We start from the raw sequence: 19,963 nt of genomic DNA on the forward strand, positions 1-19,963 counted from the left end.
AATGCCCCTGCTCCCGCAGCCATCTCAGTGCGCCAGGTTTTGGCAAAAAACAGCATGCCTCTCTAGCCCCATACACCTTACTCATCTGACCTAGCTCTGTGCGACTTCTTTTTGTTTCCATGAATGAAGAGGGACATGACAGGACAGAGATTTGATAACATAGAAAAGGTGAAGAAAAAATGAGGGAAGTGCTGTCAGCCATCTAAACAGATGAGTTTGAAAAATGTTTTCAAGAATGGAATCACAAATTTGACAGATATATCAAGTGTAATGGAGAGTGCTTTGAAGGTGATAATGTTTGTTTTAATGTAAATACATAGCTTTGAAAAAAGAATTCTGGGTTGTTTTTTTTTTTGGTACCTCCTCATATACTATATACATTTATATGATATAATATAAATCTTTGTTGGTGTGTTTCTTCCATGTGGCCTTTGTTGACACCACACTTGGGTTGTTGCTTGTTTTAAGACAAGCTTTTAAGACCCCAGACATGATTCTTTCTGATAACTGTGTACCATCTGATTTATTTAGTGGTTGAGGGGTTTTATGTTTTATCTCCTATGCTGTATATTTTTAAAAGTGATTCACGCAGTTGTTTTTTAAGCCTACTGCTTTGTTTATTGCTTTCTATTAGTTATATGGAACCTTTGTCAGATTTGTGATTTAATTTTTTAAATTACACATACACATATGCATAGAAAGAACTAGTATTAGGGAGTTTCTCTATATTTTGATGTTTAGAAATTAATACACACTTATAGTCAGACTTTAAAAAATGCAACGTTTTTATCAACCTGCTGTCTATTTGGCGGTGTCTTGTAACATGTAGGTCTAACTTACATGTTTTTAAAGCTCAACTAGTTGTCTCTGCACCATATGGAAAAGAACTCTCTCGTTATCCACTGATTTGGATACTATTTTTTTAATATTCTAAGAACTCCCATGGATCAGTATTTTAATTTCTAGACTTCTGTTCAGCCCCATCTATTTCTGTTGATCTTGGTTCTGAATTTTAATTATTGTGGAGTTATGATAGTTTGAATCATCTAATGCAGTGGTTCTTAACCTTCCTAATGCCGTGACCCTTTATAACAGTTCCTCATGTTGTGGTGACCCCCAACAAAATTATTTTCATTGCTACTTCATAACTGTAATTTTGCTACTGTTACGAATTGGGTGACCCCTATGAAAGGGTCGTTCGACCCCCAAAGGGGTCGTGACCCACTGGTTGAGAACTACTGATCTAATGAAACAAAGCCCATTCCGATTCTTCTGTTTTTGCTTGTCTTATGTTGTGTAATGTTCTTCACTTCATATTTTCCCACGTTCTTAGTGAACTTCAGGATCGCTTCATTGATTAAAAGGGCATAACTGTTTTAATTAGCATTATGTTCATCCCATCAAATAATTTCCAGATGATTGATAATTATATAAATATCATGTTACCCATTTGTGGGCTTTATACTCTTTTATCTTAAGTGAGTGGCCTTTAACTGTAACAATTTAATGTTCCTCGAATCTATCCAAACCCATGGCCGTCAAATCTACTCCAACTCCTAGTGACGCTCACTAGTGTTCCTGAGCTGTAAACCTGGACCAAGGCAGTCCACGTCATTGTTCTCCCACGGAGCAGCTGGAGGTTTGATCCTGTGACCTTGTGGGTGTCAGCCCAGAGCTTACCCCACAGTGCCACCAGGCTTTCCTGTCACAGACGCCCTGATAGTTCTTCTTAAGGACAACCCTACTCATTTCTCTCCATTTAATAGTCAAGTTGTTATTTTGGAAGATAGGTTTCTCCTTTGTATTTTTGAACTAGTCATTGGTATCTAGGAAGTTCCTTTCGTTTTTGTATCTTTATTTTCAGATATGATTACTTACATACTTTGTGTTTTGTGAAATAAGTTAATTTTTTGGTCAGTGTATGTCTAGCAAAGTCTACTAAATCAGAGTAAGCAGGGGTTAGGTTTTGAAGTCTTCTTGGGGTTAGTCGTATTTTTCCCCTAGCTCTAAAATCCACTGCCCTATAGGACAGAGAACTTCCCTGTGGGTCTTCTGAGATTGTGCCTTCTTACGGAGTAGAAACCAGGCTTCCTCCTAAGGAATGGCCGGTGGTTTCTAACCACCAGCCTTGCAGATTGCCGCCCTGCAGGACCGCCACATCTCCAGAGCTCCAGTGTGCCCTGGGACACACACGGACTAGACCCTGTTCCTCCTTTTTCTCTTTTTACTTTGGTTACTGTGTGGTCCAAAGTTGGAGATCTTATAATGCCATTTCTTTGGGATTGAAAAATTTCCTTCCTGTCCTTCTTATTTCTTAAGATAATAACCTTTCTTCCTCTTAGACTGTCAGCTTCTGCTCCTAGAGGTTTTGTAAACACCCCACTGGTGGCCTCTGGTTGGGCTCTTTTTCTTCTAATTCTAGATGAATAATGCCTTTAAAATCTGTTTCAAATGCAATCCGTGGTCGCCCTTAGAGTTACTTCTCAGCATGTTCCTGGGCCTAAGTCTCTGCTTCCCTTTCTTGGCCCCTGGAATGGCGGATGAACACTTTCGTGGGAATAAGCAATGAGGAACCTCCGGAGAAAAGCTTCAGTGAACTCACGATTGGGGATTTGGAAACTGTTTGTCCCAGCGTTGGTTGTAGCTACTGATGGCTTTCTGACTGTGATTCTGCCGGAGTATTGCTAGCGGACTGTCTGCAGGAGTTCTCGGTCTCTGTGCTGAAATACTCAACAGGGCTGTGCTGCCTCCCTCCTCCCAAGTTATGGCCAGCTTCTCTGCTGGCCTTGATTGTGGCTTTCAGAAGGGACTCACATCACAATACCTGCACACGTCCACCTTAGTGAGGCTCCAAGCTGATTTGATCTTCCCCACTTGTGGGGAAATGTTCTTGCATGTGGAAATGAAAGCATTCTCAGACCCTCAAAACTTGCTGATCTCTTGCAACACAGACTTTTCTGAAATTCTGTCCTCCCCAACTCTCCTTGCCCCCCAGCCCCCCAAGGTTTCTGAGCATCTAAAAGATGCGGGAGAGTTCTCAAAACTCTAGGAAATGTTTTGAGGCAGAGCCAGATATTGCCATAAAACCTTCTGTAAGTCCCTAAGTGACAGTGCTCTCTGCTAGATGGGTGATAAAGTCAGCCACGGTTCAGAGAGCCCTCGCCTCACCACCACCCATCGGTGCTCTTGTCCTTCACTGTAAGGTCCTAGCCTGGGTTGGCAAATGGGCTCACAAGCCAAAGGCAGCCTTCAGTACTTACATGTGGCACTGAAGTAAAATTGAAAAAATTAAATCTATTCTTCAGATAATGGTGATTTCAGTTGTTTGTGAAAAGATATTTATGGCTCTGGAATAATTTTTAAGTTGTTGTGAAAGACACTTCCTTTTTGACTGACTCTGACTTTTCAACAGTTGCTGACCCCTGTTCTAGACGAATCAAAATAGAGTGGCCAACTTAAGGTGCCTTCTAGGACTGAAGCAACAAGTATGTCCCAACATTTCCGGGGGGGGTTCCTATCAAACCAACAGATCCCCAAGCAGAAATCATTCCTGAATTTCCCATTTAAATCATGAATTAGTCACAGTGTAGGGAAGGGTTGATATAAATTTCAAATAAATCCATATTTTTTCCTGCAGTGACTCATGTAAGCTAGCCTCAAATCCATCCTCAGCTTTTGATCCACCAGTAACCTGCTAGCCCACATTAAAGACCCATGTGAGCATCTCAGAAGGCCCAGGATAGTGTCTAAGCACAGATAGAGAGAGACCTTTGTCACTCTCTCTTTAGATGACCTCATCCAAAGCTTTATGAGCTCAGTTTCTGCCTTTATTTAATTTAATTTTTTAATAAAGTATCACTCCATGTCTGTGGATCAGAGTAGACCCTCCTTGCACCATACAGGTTAGCAGTTTCAGCCTGTTGTCCAAGAACAGTGATCCGGTCTGAGGTGAGCTAGGTACCTGTGACAGCTGGTGACATTGATCTAGTCTGAGGTGAGCTGGGTACCCATGACAGCTGGTGACAGTGATCCAGTTTGAGGTGAGCTAGGTACCCGTGACAGCTGGTGACAGTGATCTAGTCTGAGGTGAGCTAGGTGCCTGTGACAGCTGGTGACAGTGATCCAGTCTGAGGTGAGCTAGGTACCTGTGACAGCTGGTGTACACTCTGTGAAGTTTTTCCCTCCACGGGTCAGGCTAGGTAAGGGTGTCGCCAGTCTTCTGAAGTCAGGGAAACTCTGCATAAGCTCCAGTCTTCACGTGGACACTACTGATGGCCCACAAAGTCACTCTCCCATGACACGTCTGTAAACTCTGTTCACTTAGGAAAATTTTACATGACCATTTTTTATCTGTATTAAAAATCATTATTTCATGAAAGCTGACACCTGATTAAAGGTAGCTTAAGATGACTTCTTTTACCTGAAAATTAGTAGATGCTGATACAGGATAGATATATTAAATTCACAGATACTTTTGAAGTTGTCTATCTCTTTTATTTATTTATCATGTTATCTTATTTTTAAGTTTTATTGGGATATAAGTCACACACCATGCATTTCAGTAGTTCATGCATATTAAGAAGACTTGTACAATCATCACCACAGTCAATTTTAAAAGGAAGGATTATTAGTACCCACGTGTATTATTTAACAGATGGCAGGTCAGCTGTGCACTTGGCTATTGTCCACATTTAGCTAGGATGATGAGTTACATCATGAGGTGACTGGCAACAGTGGAATAATTCAAGTTCAGGTGTGTGTGTGTGTGTGCATGTGAGTGTGTTTATGTGTGTGCATATGTATGTGCATGTGTATATGTGATTGTGTGTGCATGTGTGTATGTGAGTGTATATGTATGTATGTGTGAGGGTCTGCATATGTGAGCGTGTGCATGAGTGAGTGTGAGTGTGCGTATATGTGAGTATATCTGTATGTATATATGAGTGTATGTATATGTGAGTGTGTGTGCATGTGAGCGTGCATATGTGAGTGTGTCTGTATGTATGTGTGTATATGTGAGTGTATGTATATGTGAGTATGTGTATGCATGTGAGTGAGTGTGTGTACATGCATGTATGTGTGTACATGTGTGAGTGTGTGTGTGTGTGTGCGTGTTTCCTGGGCTTTCTGTGCCTCTGAGCATTCCAAGAGTCCATGAGTCAACACTTACCGGTTCCGTTGAAAAGACTGCCAGCTCGTTTAGTTTCCCCGACCATGGCGTGCTGGCGCCTGGGCACTCACTTCTCTCCTGGGTGCTGAAACAAGGCTCCTGCTCACGTACATATCATCAGCAGACTCTCCTTTCTCTGTAGGTCTCACAGGGGGCGTCTTAACTAATGTACAGGATCTCATTGTGGCAACAACAGTGAAGATGGCACATGAGCAGGCAGTACTACTTAATAACAGTATCTTATCAATAACAATTAAATAAACCATTTAACTTAGCTGTGTAAGCCTCCTATCTGGATACACATCATAAAATAATCACAATAAAATAGAAGTGAATAATATTTTCCCTTGTTCGTCATTTTGTGGCTTTCACATTTCTTAGAGTGCCTAATTCATTTGCCTATAGTCATAAGAGGCAAGGTAAGAATTGAAAGTAAAGTTTCTTAACTAGTAATTCCGTATCCACTTATTAAAACATAATGTTGATGGTAACTGCTAAACTGCACCATTGAGATAAACCAGGGACATTTGTCAAGCACTTGCTACATTCAAGGGAACGCTCCACGGAGATGTGCCTCACAGCCAGGAGAGGGATTTGAACTCAACTCAGAAGCAGGCAGTCCAAATATAGCTGTTCATTTGCTTTGTGTGTTTCTAGCTGTTCGTTACTCTGCTCATAATTCATTTCTGACGATCTTGATGCTGTGGGCTGGGTAGTTTGGAAAGTTTCAGGAGAGGTTTTTAAGTGTCACAAAATAACAGTCAGAGTGTTAAAAGTGGGAGAGATGGACGTGGAGAGGGTTTTCTCTCTTCTCGTTTAAGCAATTAAAATATTTTGGATTTTCTAATTCCAAATTTAGAAAATATATATTTTTGAATGCTTTTTTCTTCAAAGAGTAATGAGGGTTGATTCTTAAAATCACAAATTGTAGTTAAGTTTGTGAAGTCATATTTTAAGATGGAATATTTAGTCTATATTTTTTAAGTTGAAATTAGAGAATTTAAATACCATTACTTAAATTTAAAATGAAATCATCAGAGGACTAAACCTTTGAAGGCATATTATTAGCTCAAAAATCCCTTTTTGATTATTTTAATTATGCTAAAAAACCCGATAATGTATTAAAATGAGACTTAGAGTAAATATTAAATAAACAGAAGTAACTGTTTTCCAAGAAATGTCGGTAAGGAGCAGTAAGCCAGTCCCTGATGTCATGTTCAATGTGTTTTGTAACAGAGGGGTGTATTTTCCGAATAAGGAAATGTTAGAACGAAGAATGTGAACTCACATTATTCCCCTGCTATCCTCATGCTTAAATAATATGTTACATGCAATTACATTATTTTGAAAAGTGATTATTTCGTGACAAAGAGGAATTTATTTTTACTAATTTTGAAATTTTTTCTACTAAATCATTGCAAAGACTGTCAAATGTTTAACAGTAGTTTTAATATTATTTTTTTCTCTAACCATGCATGATTCATTGGACTCCACAGTAGCTGTAGCTTGCTTGCCTTGTTTTTTCCCTGAAATAAAACCCCAAACCAACCAAACAAGATGGTAAAAGCCCAGTAAACATCTGCTCTACCTCGTGAGACAGAACAATCGAAGTCCTGATAGATAGTTAACATGTCCATCACTCACGCGTGGACTTGGGAGACATGTGCACAGATGACTTCTCTGAAATGTCTCTGTTGAAGGTGCACTGTTGGTAAATGACTTGCTTTCCCCCTGCCTGCTCTTTGCAGAAATCAATTAGGAATAATGGGAAACAAGGGGTAGGCGAAAGATTGCAGTGCCGTATTCTCTCCATCTGTCTGGGACTATTTCAGCCAAAAGTTTATTTTGGGAAAAAAAGAATTTAAAAAATCATTTAAAAGATCATAACACACACACACACACACACACACACACAAAACCACAACCCCTTTGGCTGCAAATTATCCTGCAGTGTTGCTGGTGTGTTGTTGCCTGTTGTGTCTGTCCTTGTGTGTAATGCTGCCCCCACGCCCACTCATGCATGTGTTTGTGGATTCTCGTCTGCGTGCTTGTTCATGAACTAGCTCATCTTCCTCCTGGCTCAGGTGAAATTGAATCAAGACAACAAGAATTTATGGGTATAACTGTTAGCTGAAAAGCTTTCCTCCCTTGCAAGTCTCCCTTTCCAGCTATGTCTTTGGCTGCAAGGTCTCAGTGACATGCAGTGTGCACTGATCTCCTGGACTGGGCCTGGCTCTCCACACACCCTTGATGGTTCTTGGAACATGGTTTAACTACATCTGGTCCTGGTCACTCTGCGTTGGCCGTGGAAGCATCTGGGACCTGGGATGACTCACCTCCTTGGCCGTGAGGAGCCGTGCTGCCTTGGCTGTGCTTGCCAGGTCACCAGGAATAAAGACATCAGAGTCTCTACTTTCCCCACTTTGTGGTAGGGAAACATAGAAAGGAACAACTGTGGCATCTATTAGAACGGCATGTAAATGACAGGAGAGACTCCTCCATCCAGTGGCACACAGTGTGCCGTCAGCACTGCTCCAGGGTAGCTGAAACGTGCCGCTCCTCCCCTCCTGCCTTTCAGCTGACAGGCTACCCATAATTCTTGATGATTGTTGTTGGTTGTATTTTATTGTCTCTCTCTCTCCAAAATGAATTGCTGGCCCACTGCTGACTGCACTCTCTGTTGTTCCAATTTGCTGACGTAACTGTATTCTCTGACAATGCAATGTTGAAGGCTCATAACATTGAAGATGACTCCAGGATGAACCCCGAGTTTGCTGACAGGATCAAGCAGCTTGATAAGGAGGCGTCCTACTACCGAGATGAATGTGGCAAAGCCCAGGCGGAAGTTGACCGGCTGCTGGACATCCTCAAGGAGGTGGAGAACGAGAAGCATGACAAGGACAAGAAGATTGCGGAACTGGAAAGGTACGCGGCCCGCGTGTGGTGAACTGTGCGGGGTGTGAGCGACGGCCACCTGGCTGCCCACCGGAGGTCACGGTGGGTTTGCAAAGCCTGACACAAGTTCAGCATGGTGCTGTGTCCCTGATGTGGGATGTGCGGGAGGCAATTGGCTTATCTTCTCGGGGCTTACCTCCCCCTGCAGTGTTTCAAGGAACCAAGCTCAGCTGTCCTGGGTGACAGCAGAGACCTAGCCTTTGTACTGTGAAGTCCGTAAGAAATGAGGCGTTGGCTACTTTGAACCTCAGCTCCCTTCCATCAAAGGGAAACCTTCGGTGGGCTAGGCTCGTCTTGCACAGAGGACAGGGAGGAATGGAGTTGGGAACTCTCCATTCAGAGAGAAGAAGGAAGCCCCTTCCTGTGGGTGTCTTTTGGCAGGCCACACCGAGTTCCTGCCTGGGGGGGTCATCGTCTAAGCAATCCTTGCAGCATTTGGGGAATAAAGGTACTTGAATAGGGGTTAAGGTGGACTTACCTGAATTAGTATGTTTGTCTTTTTTTTTTAAGGGTTTTTTTTTCAGGGTAGCAGAGTATTTAGATTTTCACCAAAATCAAGTCCACATTGTGTTTAGTAAGAGCACGACCTCTAAAAATAAGCTTTCTATCAATGCCTTTTCCTACGCTTCATCCCGGACAAGAACTTTCTGAGCAGCCTGACAGAGCTGCCAGAGCCTCTGGGGCTTCTTCCTCGTTTAGCAATAAAGGCAGAATCGGTCTTTCTTCCCTGGATTCAGACCATGTGGAAGAAATCAGCAAAGTTTGAATAAATCTGTGAAAACGTGCCAACTCCGGTCAAGACACTGACTTGTAAGGCCCTCGCAGACTTTAGGGCGTGACTCTCTGCAGCTCTAGGAAGAGATTGTGGTCATTAGCGACAGAAAGCCCCAAGTTCAAATTTTGCCTCTACTCTATGTGAGCTGTGTGGCCTTGTCTCTTCTCAGAAGTGAATCTAACAGCCTCTTAAGATCTGATTGCTTCCTGCCAATACCAGGCTCCAGCAGGATGTGGTGCTCGTCCATGGACCTCAAACAGTGCATGAAAAAATTCCATCATATTTCAATTCCATTTTTCCTCAAACCTCCTGAATCCCCATCCTAGTAGTACATATAGTTGAATGATAACACAAATGAACCTTCAATCTTAATATCCTTACTGATCAATGTCAACACCATTTTTTTCCATATTGAATGCATGTCGAATACAAATCAACTAGGTATCCCTTTAAAAAATTCATAGCATTCATTGGAAGATCATCAGCCCTTTATTCTATGTGACTCATTTAAACAGTGAAGTCAGTTCTCCCCGCCCCCGAGACAGGTGTACAATTAAACACATTAAAGGGCCTACTTTAAAATATGGAAATGTTCTGTCATGTGACCGATTCATAAAATCTGGGACTGGTGCTAGTTTTAGATACATCTGTGTAAGGCTACTTTTGAAATATGTATCAGGACTAAAATTTTCCAGCAAGGCTAGTGTGAGATCACAGGGCAGCCCATTGCTCTGTGAGGCAGTGAGCCATATAGGCTAAATATATTGATTATATTAATAATGATAATGACTATAATTGTAATAAAGCAGAAAGGCCAAACCAGTTGCTGTCGGGTTGATTGTGACCCAAGTTCTGCCCCACATGGGGTACAACAAAACTGCCTTTGGTGGGGTTTTCAATGACTGAAGGCCAGGCTTCTCTTCTGAGTGGTCACTGGGGGTTTGGCTATACCCGGACTCACACTGTGCCAGTTACAGTATTCTGCGAAGCTTCTGACCCGAGATACTGTCACCATTTAATCTCATCCCCAACTCTATTACACAGAGCCTATCACTGTTCCCGGTTGGCAAACGCCGATGTGAACAGATTAAGTCACACTGCCAAGGTCGCAAAGCTGCTCAGAGGTTTGAACCCAGGGCTGACAGCTGAGCCCCTGCGTGCCACAGTTCAGCAAACCAGTAGACAAACGCACACAACCTGTGTGCATTTACCTCTGATGTTCCCTCTGAGCCACCTGTGCAGTTCTACCTGTAACCTTACTGCATTGCCCAGATGGGCCTGGAACAGTCTTCCTTCACAGTGGTCCAGAAGGAGGAAGCTAGTCCAGCAGCACTATGATAGGAGGCCAGCAGGGAGCAGACACCACAGCTGGTCCACCAGAGAGCTGCTTCCTAGTTATTGGCTCTCAGAGGGAACTGGATATTCCCCAGATTGAGAGCGTATTTTCTTTCCCACATTCAGCCTGCTCCCTGGCACTGCTAATTGAAAATCAGCATCACCTGCTGTAGGCATTTGACTGCAAACAGCATCATTATCTAGCGGGCCCCACTGGCCTTAGCCAGCCCTATTGCCGTGAATCATCAAGAAGATTCACATTTTTATTTCTTCAATGTGGACTGCATTAAGACAACAGCGGGTTTACAGGTATTTATGTACTCACTGCACTTTTCCCCTATCTCGGCCTGGTCGCCTCGCAGGCACTGTCATTCATAAAACGTGGGGTGGGACTTGATTCAGCCCAGTCCAACAGGCAAGCAGTCTGGGTGGGTAGTGTCTGAAGCCCAAGCCCTGCCCCAGCCCAGAGAGGATGAGGCTGGAGACCCAGCAGGGAAGCCTGCTGGGAGCAGGAAGGGCTCAGCGTTGGCCCGGGCTTCAGAACCGTTCATATCTGCTGGCCTTCCCATGGGTCCCCACCAGAACACCTTCCTTAAGTTGTCAGGTGGCCTTCCGCCCACCCTGGGCAAGGTCTCCATTGGTTGCTTCTGCTACAGAATGCAACGCGCACAACGCTGGGAACCAAAGATTTCTCAGCAGTGTGACGAAGCTGTTCCGTTTTGGAGTCACGGAGGAGGGTTTGCAATTAGGTTGGTGATTTTGAAAACCCAGATTCCACTTGAAAGGGAAATGTGTGGTCCCTGGTTGGTAAGGTGACCAAACAGATGCAGAGCCCTCCTTTGGACCAGCTCATGCTCCAAAACTTTCCAGCCTGCCTGCCATCGTGACACAGAAGGTATGGGGTGAGATCTCACTCAGAGGACGTGTGGAAGGCTGCACAGGCAGGGATTGGCGGTAGCTCTCTGTTCTGTTCATCTTCTCCCTGTCTTGTCTACAAGATGTTCACTCCAAAGAGCACACGGCTGGCCTTTCCCTGGATGCGTTCGCCTCTTAAATTCTTTGCCAAAGAGGGTTCTCAGCAGCCATTAAAGAGTCTGCTTTTCAAAGCAAACACTGCCCCATGGTGGGCCACGTGTGCAGTTCTACCTGTGGACCCTTTTGCTTTTGCTGGGAGCACTTGTGCTGCCCTGAGGTTGTTGGCCACCGGGTGGGCGGGTAGTCCTTGAGCAAGGCCCTGAACGTTGTCTCAGAGCAACCAAAGCCCTAATCTCACGATAGACACTGGACATCACCTTCTGTACACAGTCACAGTCACGGGCAGGCCACAGGGCATGGCAGTGACTGCTGATAAAAATCAGCGGTGTTATCAGCTTAATCAAAACAGGCAGGATCCTAGTGGCCTTGCCCGGCCATTTGTGATTAAGCATTCGGGCTTTGAATCCGCCCTGCGCCTGTGCCTGATCCAGGGATGCACTGCAGCCGTTCAGAGTGAACATGCTAGTTGAGGTTATTGGAGCCTGGGGAGCAAGGCCTGCGGCTGGCACTGAATTTCTCTCTTCTTAGCAGAGGGAAGCCACCAGTCAGATGACCTAGTGTGAAATTAATTATCTTACAGTGGCTGTGTGAGGCTGGGTTGACTAGAGAAACAAATCCTGAGACACTCATAGAGGTATAAGACAGAGTTTTATATCAAGATGTAATTGCATATCAGGAAAACATCCCAGCCCAGTCCAACTTAAGTTCATAAGTACGATACTAGTTCATCAATCCCTCTTCAGACTCAAGCGGCCACATGCAGCAATGCAGAATGCAAGATCACAGGCTGGTGGGTGCAGATTTGTGTGGCTTCAAATGGTAGCGGCTGCATGTCAGGGCTCACACAGGTCTTCCTGTGACTTCTAAACAGGAAGGTGGAGGCAGAGAGAGGGGGTGGGGTGGGGCAGCCTCCAGCAAGCCATTTATCCCAGGGATACCTCCAAATGAGGTCAAGTTGCAACCTGATTGACAGGCTAAACTCCCCCCATATCTTCTTACAGGTGCCATGTTGGCACAAGAAAACCTAACTCTCACGGTGCCTTAGAAGTTTTGTCTGTGTTCTTCTAGGCCAAGTGAGTGCCCAAATAGAGCCTCTATCACCTTCCCTAGTAGAGATGAGGGTGGGTCCCTAGGGGCTCTGCCCATAAGATAGAGCATCAGAATGGAAAATAAGGTGCCTCTTAAATACCAAATCAGGGACTGATGCCACCCGGTATCTGGACACTGCAGAGTCCTCTTAGATGTCCCTAAGACCAAGCGATGGCCCTTTCTGTTCCCCTTCTCACAGAATTCAATAATGTGCTGGGAGAATTGCACAACTCCTTTACAAATGTAAACGTAAGCTTTATGTATCTGTTTGTGTGGTGCTGTGTGGCAGAAGCTTCATGGTACCTGGAGCAACTTGATGCCGGCTCTGTTCACTTAAGATCGCTGCTGCTTGCTAAGTGGGTCTGCCCATGTTTGTGAGACATGGGCAGATGGTGACACGCCACCCCTTGTTCCTCTGAGGAAGCCCGTGACTGCAGACACCTCTTTGAGAATAGGACAAAAGCCATCAGACGGGAGAGCTATGCTTGTCGCTGCTGCAGTGTGTCCGTTCCTCAGACTTGGCTGGGGACTGCCTTGTCACTGTTTCTGGTGCCACTGGGCCCGTTGTGCACTCACCACTGGGCAACACTCGGAATGGGACTTGCAGAGTCGAGGTTGAACTCTGTGTTAACCTAGGATTTATCTCCTGGATCATAACCACTGTAGTCAGCACTGTTGGCATTGGGAATAGTCCTTCCCATGTGAATTGCTTTAAACAACTTCCGAACTGGACGGAGTACCCGGGCCCACCGAGCAGGGCATGGATAAAGAGACGTGTCCAGCCACTTGCTCCCCAGCCGCAGAGCAATGAGAGCATTTTCTAATGCAGCTTTGAATTTGAATTAGTGTTTGATTCAATTAATGAATGTGCCCTGTGGCAGCCTCGATGATGACCTTGGCTTTCCTGCCATTATTCTCCATATTCATTTCGTCCTTCACTTCTCGGTTACTCTGTTGGTTTTATGTATTTATTTTTATTGTGTTGACTGAGGGGCAGTTCCTGCCAGATTGTGTGTGTGTGCATGCGCATGCATGTGTGCTTGCGCACATGCGTGTGTGCGTGTGTGTCTGTGTGCACGTGCATGAGTGTGCATGTAAGTCATCAAATAGCTGGGTATCTTCACAACTGAGAAAAGAAATTGCTCTCAGCTCTGGTGGTTGAGAGACAGAGGGCACCTCCCCCAAAACCCTCCAGCCCCCGCGCCCCCTGGGCCCTCAGGGGCCTTTGATCATCCCTAGGGCCAGCACACTGTGAGAATCTGAATCGGGAACTTTTGAACCAAAAGCCAAATCACTCAGCTCCTTCTGGCTTTTCAGGGACGGAGGAGAAATATCTCCCAGGAAATCACCATCCAACCTCCTGGTTCAATCATATCCTCCTGACATCCGCGCCGCCTGCCAGATCCAGTGCCTCTGCAATCCCCATGGCTGTTTATAAAGTAATATAGTTTTATGTGCACGCGCTTCTCCAGAAGTGTCCCCCAGCAAAGGTCTCCCTCTGCCACTGGCCTGCGGGGAGCGGGGAGGGCTCGCCTCTGGTTCCTATCAGCTCCCCGCTGTGTCCTCCTGTGCCAGGTCATGCCGCAGCTGGCAGTGCTTGGCGGGCTATTTTGGAGAGGTGAAGCGATAGCAGATACAACGTTTCCTTTAGGATCCTTGGTTTGGTAGTAAAGCCTGCTGATGTGACATCTGTTGGCTGTCTGTTGAAAACTAATGCGTTTCCTTCCTTTATTCTCTTCTGCTCCGTCCTTTCCTTTCCGCTTCTGCTCCGATCGCCGCTTTCACCCTGCTCCAATCAGCTTGACGCTCAGGTCAGTACTTCCAGGTGTTTTTCTGTTCTAACTGCTTTTCCCTCCTCAGCTCGATTTACTGCTTGCATTTGTTTCACAAGCACATTTCTGCAATGGTTTTCCTCTGCCATCCCCACCTCCCCCATTTCATCCCATGCAGAAGGGGGGTTTCTTCTCGGGGGGCCGGGAGGGGGAGCCGGGCAGTGGAGAAGGTGGCAATAAGTTATTGATGGACAATTTGATCAATTCTACTCTTGGGGGATAAAAATCAATAAGGAAAAAACAAACAAACAAAAGCCCTCAGGATAGCTCCCCACTACATTTGGCTGAGAAATTCCCAAAATTGACTGCAAGAGGATAGAGGGGCTGGGTGGACTGGAGTGTCAAAAGGGAGATGCAGGAGCTGCCTGCAGCCCCAGAGAACAAAAGAGCCACCATGACTGAGTGACTTGAAAGCTGAATTCAACTGACCAAACCTTTCTGACTTGTCGCTTAACAAATCACAACGTTTGAGGAGATTTAGAACCGTTTCTGTAAAGTCTGTTTTGAAAATCATCCGTGTGTTAGTCACATATTGTACACACATGTTATTTCCTGTTGTCGTTTCAGTTTGAACTTCTTAACTTCATTTTATCTGAGCCATCAGACATACTTTAATTACCTAGGGCATTATGCTGGGAGCCAAAGGTAAAACTAGATTCAGAGTTGACTGTACACACCCCGATATTGAGACAGGAAATGGACATTTTGTTTGAAGATCCATCCCCATCTTGGTTCCCTGAGCAGGGAGCCCAACTCAACTATGTAGTCTTCCTTAGGTCAAAGGGGACACCTGCCCCCCATCATGTGTGTTACACTCTAGATTAGAGCATTCTTTCCCATCCAATCCCTTGTTGCCAAAGGATGTCCACCCACTGTGCGACATGTGGTCTCTGAAAGCTCAGTGGAAGCCCTGGTGGTTCAGTGAGCCCAGCACTGAGCTGTTAAAGGCAAGGCCCATGATAAACACCCACCAGCCACTCCCCTGGAAACAGATGCAGCTTTCTGCCCCCATCAAGGTCCCCAGCTTGGGAACCCCTCAGAGCAGTTCCACTGTGTCTAACAGGGTCACGGTGAATTGGAACCAACTCAGTGGTAGTCAGTGGCTAGACTTCGCTCGAACATCTCCAATGATATCGGTGGCCAAGGCACTGGTCCTCTTGAGAGACAAGCGGTGTGATCTTTCTTGCCTTATTCAGGCTCTGCACCCCTTCATTCCACCCACCGCCCCTGCCACAAGCCAGGGGGGCAATTTGGATTCTGCATGTCAGTGCTCACCCCCCTCTCCGTGGCTCCTGGCTGGTTGTTCCTGCTGAGCCTAGACCCCCTCAAGATGACCCCAGTGCACAGCTTCCCGTGGGCTGCTCTCCAGTCCCCTCGATGGGTTCACACTGCCCACCTTTCAGCTAGTGACTGAGCACTTCAACATTTGCGCTGCCCAGGGATACCTGGGTGACTCATAGTGCTGGGAAACGAGGCTATTTCCACAGACCGCCCACCCAAGGCACTGCACACATCCTGCCTGAGCCGAATCATATGGAGGAAGGCCCTGTCCTCAATCGTCTTTCAAGCAGACATCTAATTGACCTGAAAAGCCTGGTTCTGCAGTACCGCGCTCTCAAAGCCAAATGGCTGCTAGTGCACCTTCTGGAGTAGACAGACAGAATACCCCCAGGAGCAGACACACAGACACCCTTAGGGTACGGCAGTGGGGCGGGGACAGGGGAGGGTACTCTAGCCACCAGGAATCCAAACCTTGTCTCCAAGTTTGGGGTCTGCTCAGCTGAGCAAAGCTTGATGCTTTTCACCCACCTGCCTTTGTTTCCTTTCGTTTTGTTTCTCTTTTTGCTCCCCTTCACTGCCTTGGACCCACACCCCTTCCCATGAAAGTTCTCAAGGCCTGAGCTCTCTCTCTCCCTCACACACCCAGGATTCCTTCCTGACCGCCTGGAGTCCCTTCACAGGTGATCCTGCTGAATCCTCTAGGTACTGGGCACCTTACTGGGAAATTCTTGGATTTTCTCCTGTTTCCTGGGGAATGAGGACACACTTGGGCTTCCGGGGACAGGAGAGGTGGTGTCTCTCAAGGTATTCTCAGATAAGGGGCGGGGCACGCTAACTGGTTCTAAGACTGGTTCTCAGCCTTCCTAATGTCGCAACCCTTTAATACAGTCCCTCATGTGGTGGTGACACCCCGGCCATGCAATTATTTTCGTTGATACTTCATCACTGTCATTTTGCTACTGTTATGAATTGGGCGACCCCTGTGAAAGGGTTGTTGATCCCCAGAGGGGTGGCAACCCCCAGGTTAAGAACCGCTGTTAGGGAAACATGCGTGCCCAGTCTGGTTGGGGGAGTTGTAGACATTGAATCAAGACTGGAATCCTTCCGCTATCTAGCACCTCACCTGAAACCAGTGGGGAAGAGGGGTGGTCCTGGGGAGGATCCCTTGGAGGTGTTTTTAGTGTGGGAAGCTTTGTGCAGCCCTGCTCTCCTGGAAATCAACCAACTGACCAACCCAGACTGACCTCCAACCTGCAGGGCAGGGCCGGGGAGCTTTCGAGAAGTTTCCAGAATGAACTGTGCTCCCCTCCCATGCATGACAGTAAAATGAGAGCTAAGACTAGAATACAGAATCTCTGTGACACGGACGTTCTTCGTATGGCTTACAGTTGGGGCCTGGTGTGTGTATGCGTGTGCACACGTGCATGTCTGCATGCAGGTCCTGTGTGTGTACACGCGAGCCTGTTTCCTGGCCTTACTTAGGATAGGAGTTTGTCACCTGCCAGGCTTTGCAATGACGTCCAGTCTGAGGTTTGGCAGCACAGGGGCCTTGCAGTCGTTTTCCACGTGCTGTCGATTCCAGGGCGCCGTCTCCTCTCGAAGTCCCCTTTCAGATGTCAGATGTCTGGCTTGGTTGTCTAGAGATACAGAACCCATGATTCCCATGTATGTATAAAAGAGTGTGTATATATATAGATATAGATATCTATATATATAGATATCTATAGATATCTATATAATGTATAAATATCTATATATACATATATCAAGAAACATAAGAGTTTTATATCCAGAAGGCATCTATCTCAGCCCAGTCCAGCTCAGTCCCATGGGTCCGATGCTGGCCCTTCTCAGACTCAGGTAGCGGTGGGCTCAGACAGGGGCGTTCATGACATGTAGAGGAGTGGAGAATCTAATGGACCTAAGGTCCGTGGGAACATGGCAGGTGTGGACAGCCCCCAGGTTGGCTCCCAGTGTCAAGGGTTCACTGGCAGGCACCCTTAGGAGCAATCACAGAATCCAGGATGGAGGAAGGAGAAGGGCCAGAAAGTAAGAAGCTCTCACCGGCTCTTTTCTAAAAGCCCACACCCCGAAGGAGGCATCACCAGGCCATCACCTGATTGACAGGCTGGACTCCGCCCCCACCTCCATACAGGGGCCTCAAGTTGGCATAAACTGACCACTCAGGTGGCCTTGCTTCCTTTGAAAATTTTCTATAGAAGCTTCTGCTTAGATTCAGGTGGTCGGATAGCAACTTTTGCAATTGGTTACATGCCCACACCATATTTTATATCTGTCTGATTCCCCCACTCCATTAAACTGCATTTCTGTCAAGAACCTCTTACATGGTGGCCAGTGGGGAACAGGCGGTGTCTGACAGGGAGGGTGAGGGAGACATGCTTGTTTCTAGAAGGCCGTTGGGAGATCCGTGTGCCATACATGACAGGGGAGAGTCCCTAGGTATTTCTGCACCCAGCAGGTGACCCCCACCCCACCCATAGGATCCCAGGGCCACACTCTAACTGCTCTACTGCTTTCAGAAGGTTGGTGCTTCAAGCTCCCAACTAGTGCAGCGCTAGTGCAGAGAAGGTTGGTGTTTCAAGCTCACCCAGCTAGTGCTGGGAGGAAAGGCCGGGCAATCTGATCCCATCAAGATCACAAGCCAGGAGACCCCGTGAGGAAGCCCTTGCTTTATACATGGAGTCTTTGTGCACAGAAGGTGGGCGTGGTGGTACCCGACAGCAGGACCAGCAAGGTGCCTTTTGGGAGTCGGTGGAAAACATTGCCAAAGAATGAAATCAAACCAAGCCTAAAGGGCCAATTCCCTCCTTGGCTCCCAGCTTCTGACTTGCTCTGGGTGGTGGGTCAGTAGCCTCCTTGGTTTGCCCCCAAGTCTCTCGAAGCAGGTCCTGTGGGGACCTCCCACGTGCATGATCTATCCAGTGGTTTGCCTGGTGGGACAGGAGGAGGGCATCTGCCCTCAAGCAACCTCAGGCTCTTGGCGGGCTCCTGGCAGCAGGCAGGTGCGCTTGATGTCAGCGTCATTTCAAACACTTCCACCAGACTGAACAGGACGCTTCCCCGAAGCTGAGCTGCACCCTCTCCGTCTCTGCCTCCAAGCAAAAGATGAGGTCACTTCTCCCGGAACTCCAGGCTCTGCTGCCCCTAGAAATCATGACCGACCCCTTGCCCAGAACATCCCCTGCTGCCCCCCCCCCAACTTGCTTTTTGCAAAACACATTTCTCGGCCCTCTGCCTCCTATACGGACAGAGTGAGCCCTTGTTGCCTGCGAGGTTGGGCCCAGCAAGAACCCCTGATGAAAGCATATCAGACGCTTCCATGTAGCACCCTGTGTTGCCGCGTTCTCCTTACAGTAGTGCTGTTACACGGATAAGAGTAGTAAACATGATACAAGTGTCAGCGACACTCATGCCATTGCACGGTCACTTAATACCAGCCCTGAATGAGTCCCTTTTCCAGGCAGGACAGTAGCTCCAGCCAACACGGGAGGTGTCAGGTAGAAAGCTGTCAGAGAAGGAGAACTCAACGATTTCCCGCTGAAGCAAGCCAGGACCGCACCCTGCCCAAGGTGGTGAGGCCTGGCTCTCTAGGTCCTGCCTTTGTCCTAACTAGCATCTGCATGAGGGAGGGAGGGGCTGTTGTTACTAGAGGAGGAGATGGAAGCTCACCAGAGTTGAAGTATTTTGCTTGAGGCTGTAAAGCCATTTGTGGCCTCCTTGCCCCAGGTCCATCTTTTCCAATATCAGAATTGGAACTTTACTCCGCCTTTTGCTGAGGATGGCTGCGGCCGGAGATCTGTGTGGTTGTGTGCGGTCCAACTTCTCCCAGAGATGGTTGTCTGGCCTGGATGTCTTCCTTGGGGCACCGAAGGGCCATGCTGACTTGCCCATCACTCAGGGATTGACCCCTCCCTTCCTGCTTGCTCTGGGGCCAGCTCAAATGCCCCCTTGTCCATGGAGCCTTCGCTGAGCCCCTGAGGCAGACCCCGTTTGTCCCCCTTGGATTTCCTCAGAGCCCACGCTGAGGCCCTGCCCTGCCTCAGGCTGGGACACATACACTGCGAGTGAGGTTTCTGAGCAGATGCTGGCCTCTGCTCCTCGGGGGTGCCCATGCCTTGCAAAGGCAGGATGGTCTGCTGAAGAAAGAGACATCTACTAGCTGCTTACCAAGCCGCCCTCTGCAGCCACCCCTGGTATACCAGCTCTTTCTGTGTTGAGACCATATGGCGCTCCTGGCAGGAGGCCTTCAGAAAAGATGCCATTGGCTTTCTACTAACCTGGCTTTCAAAACTGGAGGCAAGCAGAGGAGTTCTTTCTGGGAACTTTTCACCCGTTTTCCTCTGTCGTTCCCCTCCCCTCCCTCCAAGTCTGACTCTGCTCGTGCTGAGATTGTGTGGGGCCCTGGGGACAAAGTGGGGACACAGGCACAACCCCTCCCTCATCTCATTTAAAGGCCAGCACTTCCTATGA

The 19,963-nt window shown here is 47.0% G+C and overlaps 1 protein-coding gene across 1 annotated transcript in view; it reads left to right on the forward strand.

The window, feature by feature from the left end:
- Nucleotides 1–19,963, forward strand: part of ERC2 (ELKS/RAB6-interacting/CAST family member 2) — a 763,082-nt gene that overhangs the window by 455,347 nt on the left and 287,772 nt on the right. Inside the window, exons 11-12 of the mRNA XM_075550919.1 lie at nucleotides 7,902–8,095; nucleotides 14,159–14,170. Coding sequence (XP_075407034.1) covers nucleotides 7,902–8,095; nucleotides 14,159–14,170 — 206 coding nt within the window. The remainder of the gene's footprint in view (nucleotides 1–7,901; nucleotides 8,096–14,158; nucleotides 14,171–19,963) is intronic.

The sequence above is a fragment of the Tenrec ecaudatus genome, chromosome 5 (genome assembly GCF_050624435.1).
Source record: "Tenrec ecaudatus isolate mTenEca1 chromosome 5, mTenEca1.hap1, whole genome shotgun sequence".
Classification (NCBI taxonomy): Eukaryota; Metazoa; Chordata; class Mammalia; order Afrosoricida; family Tenrecidae; genus Tenrec; species Tenrec ecaudatus.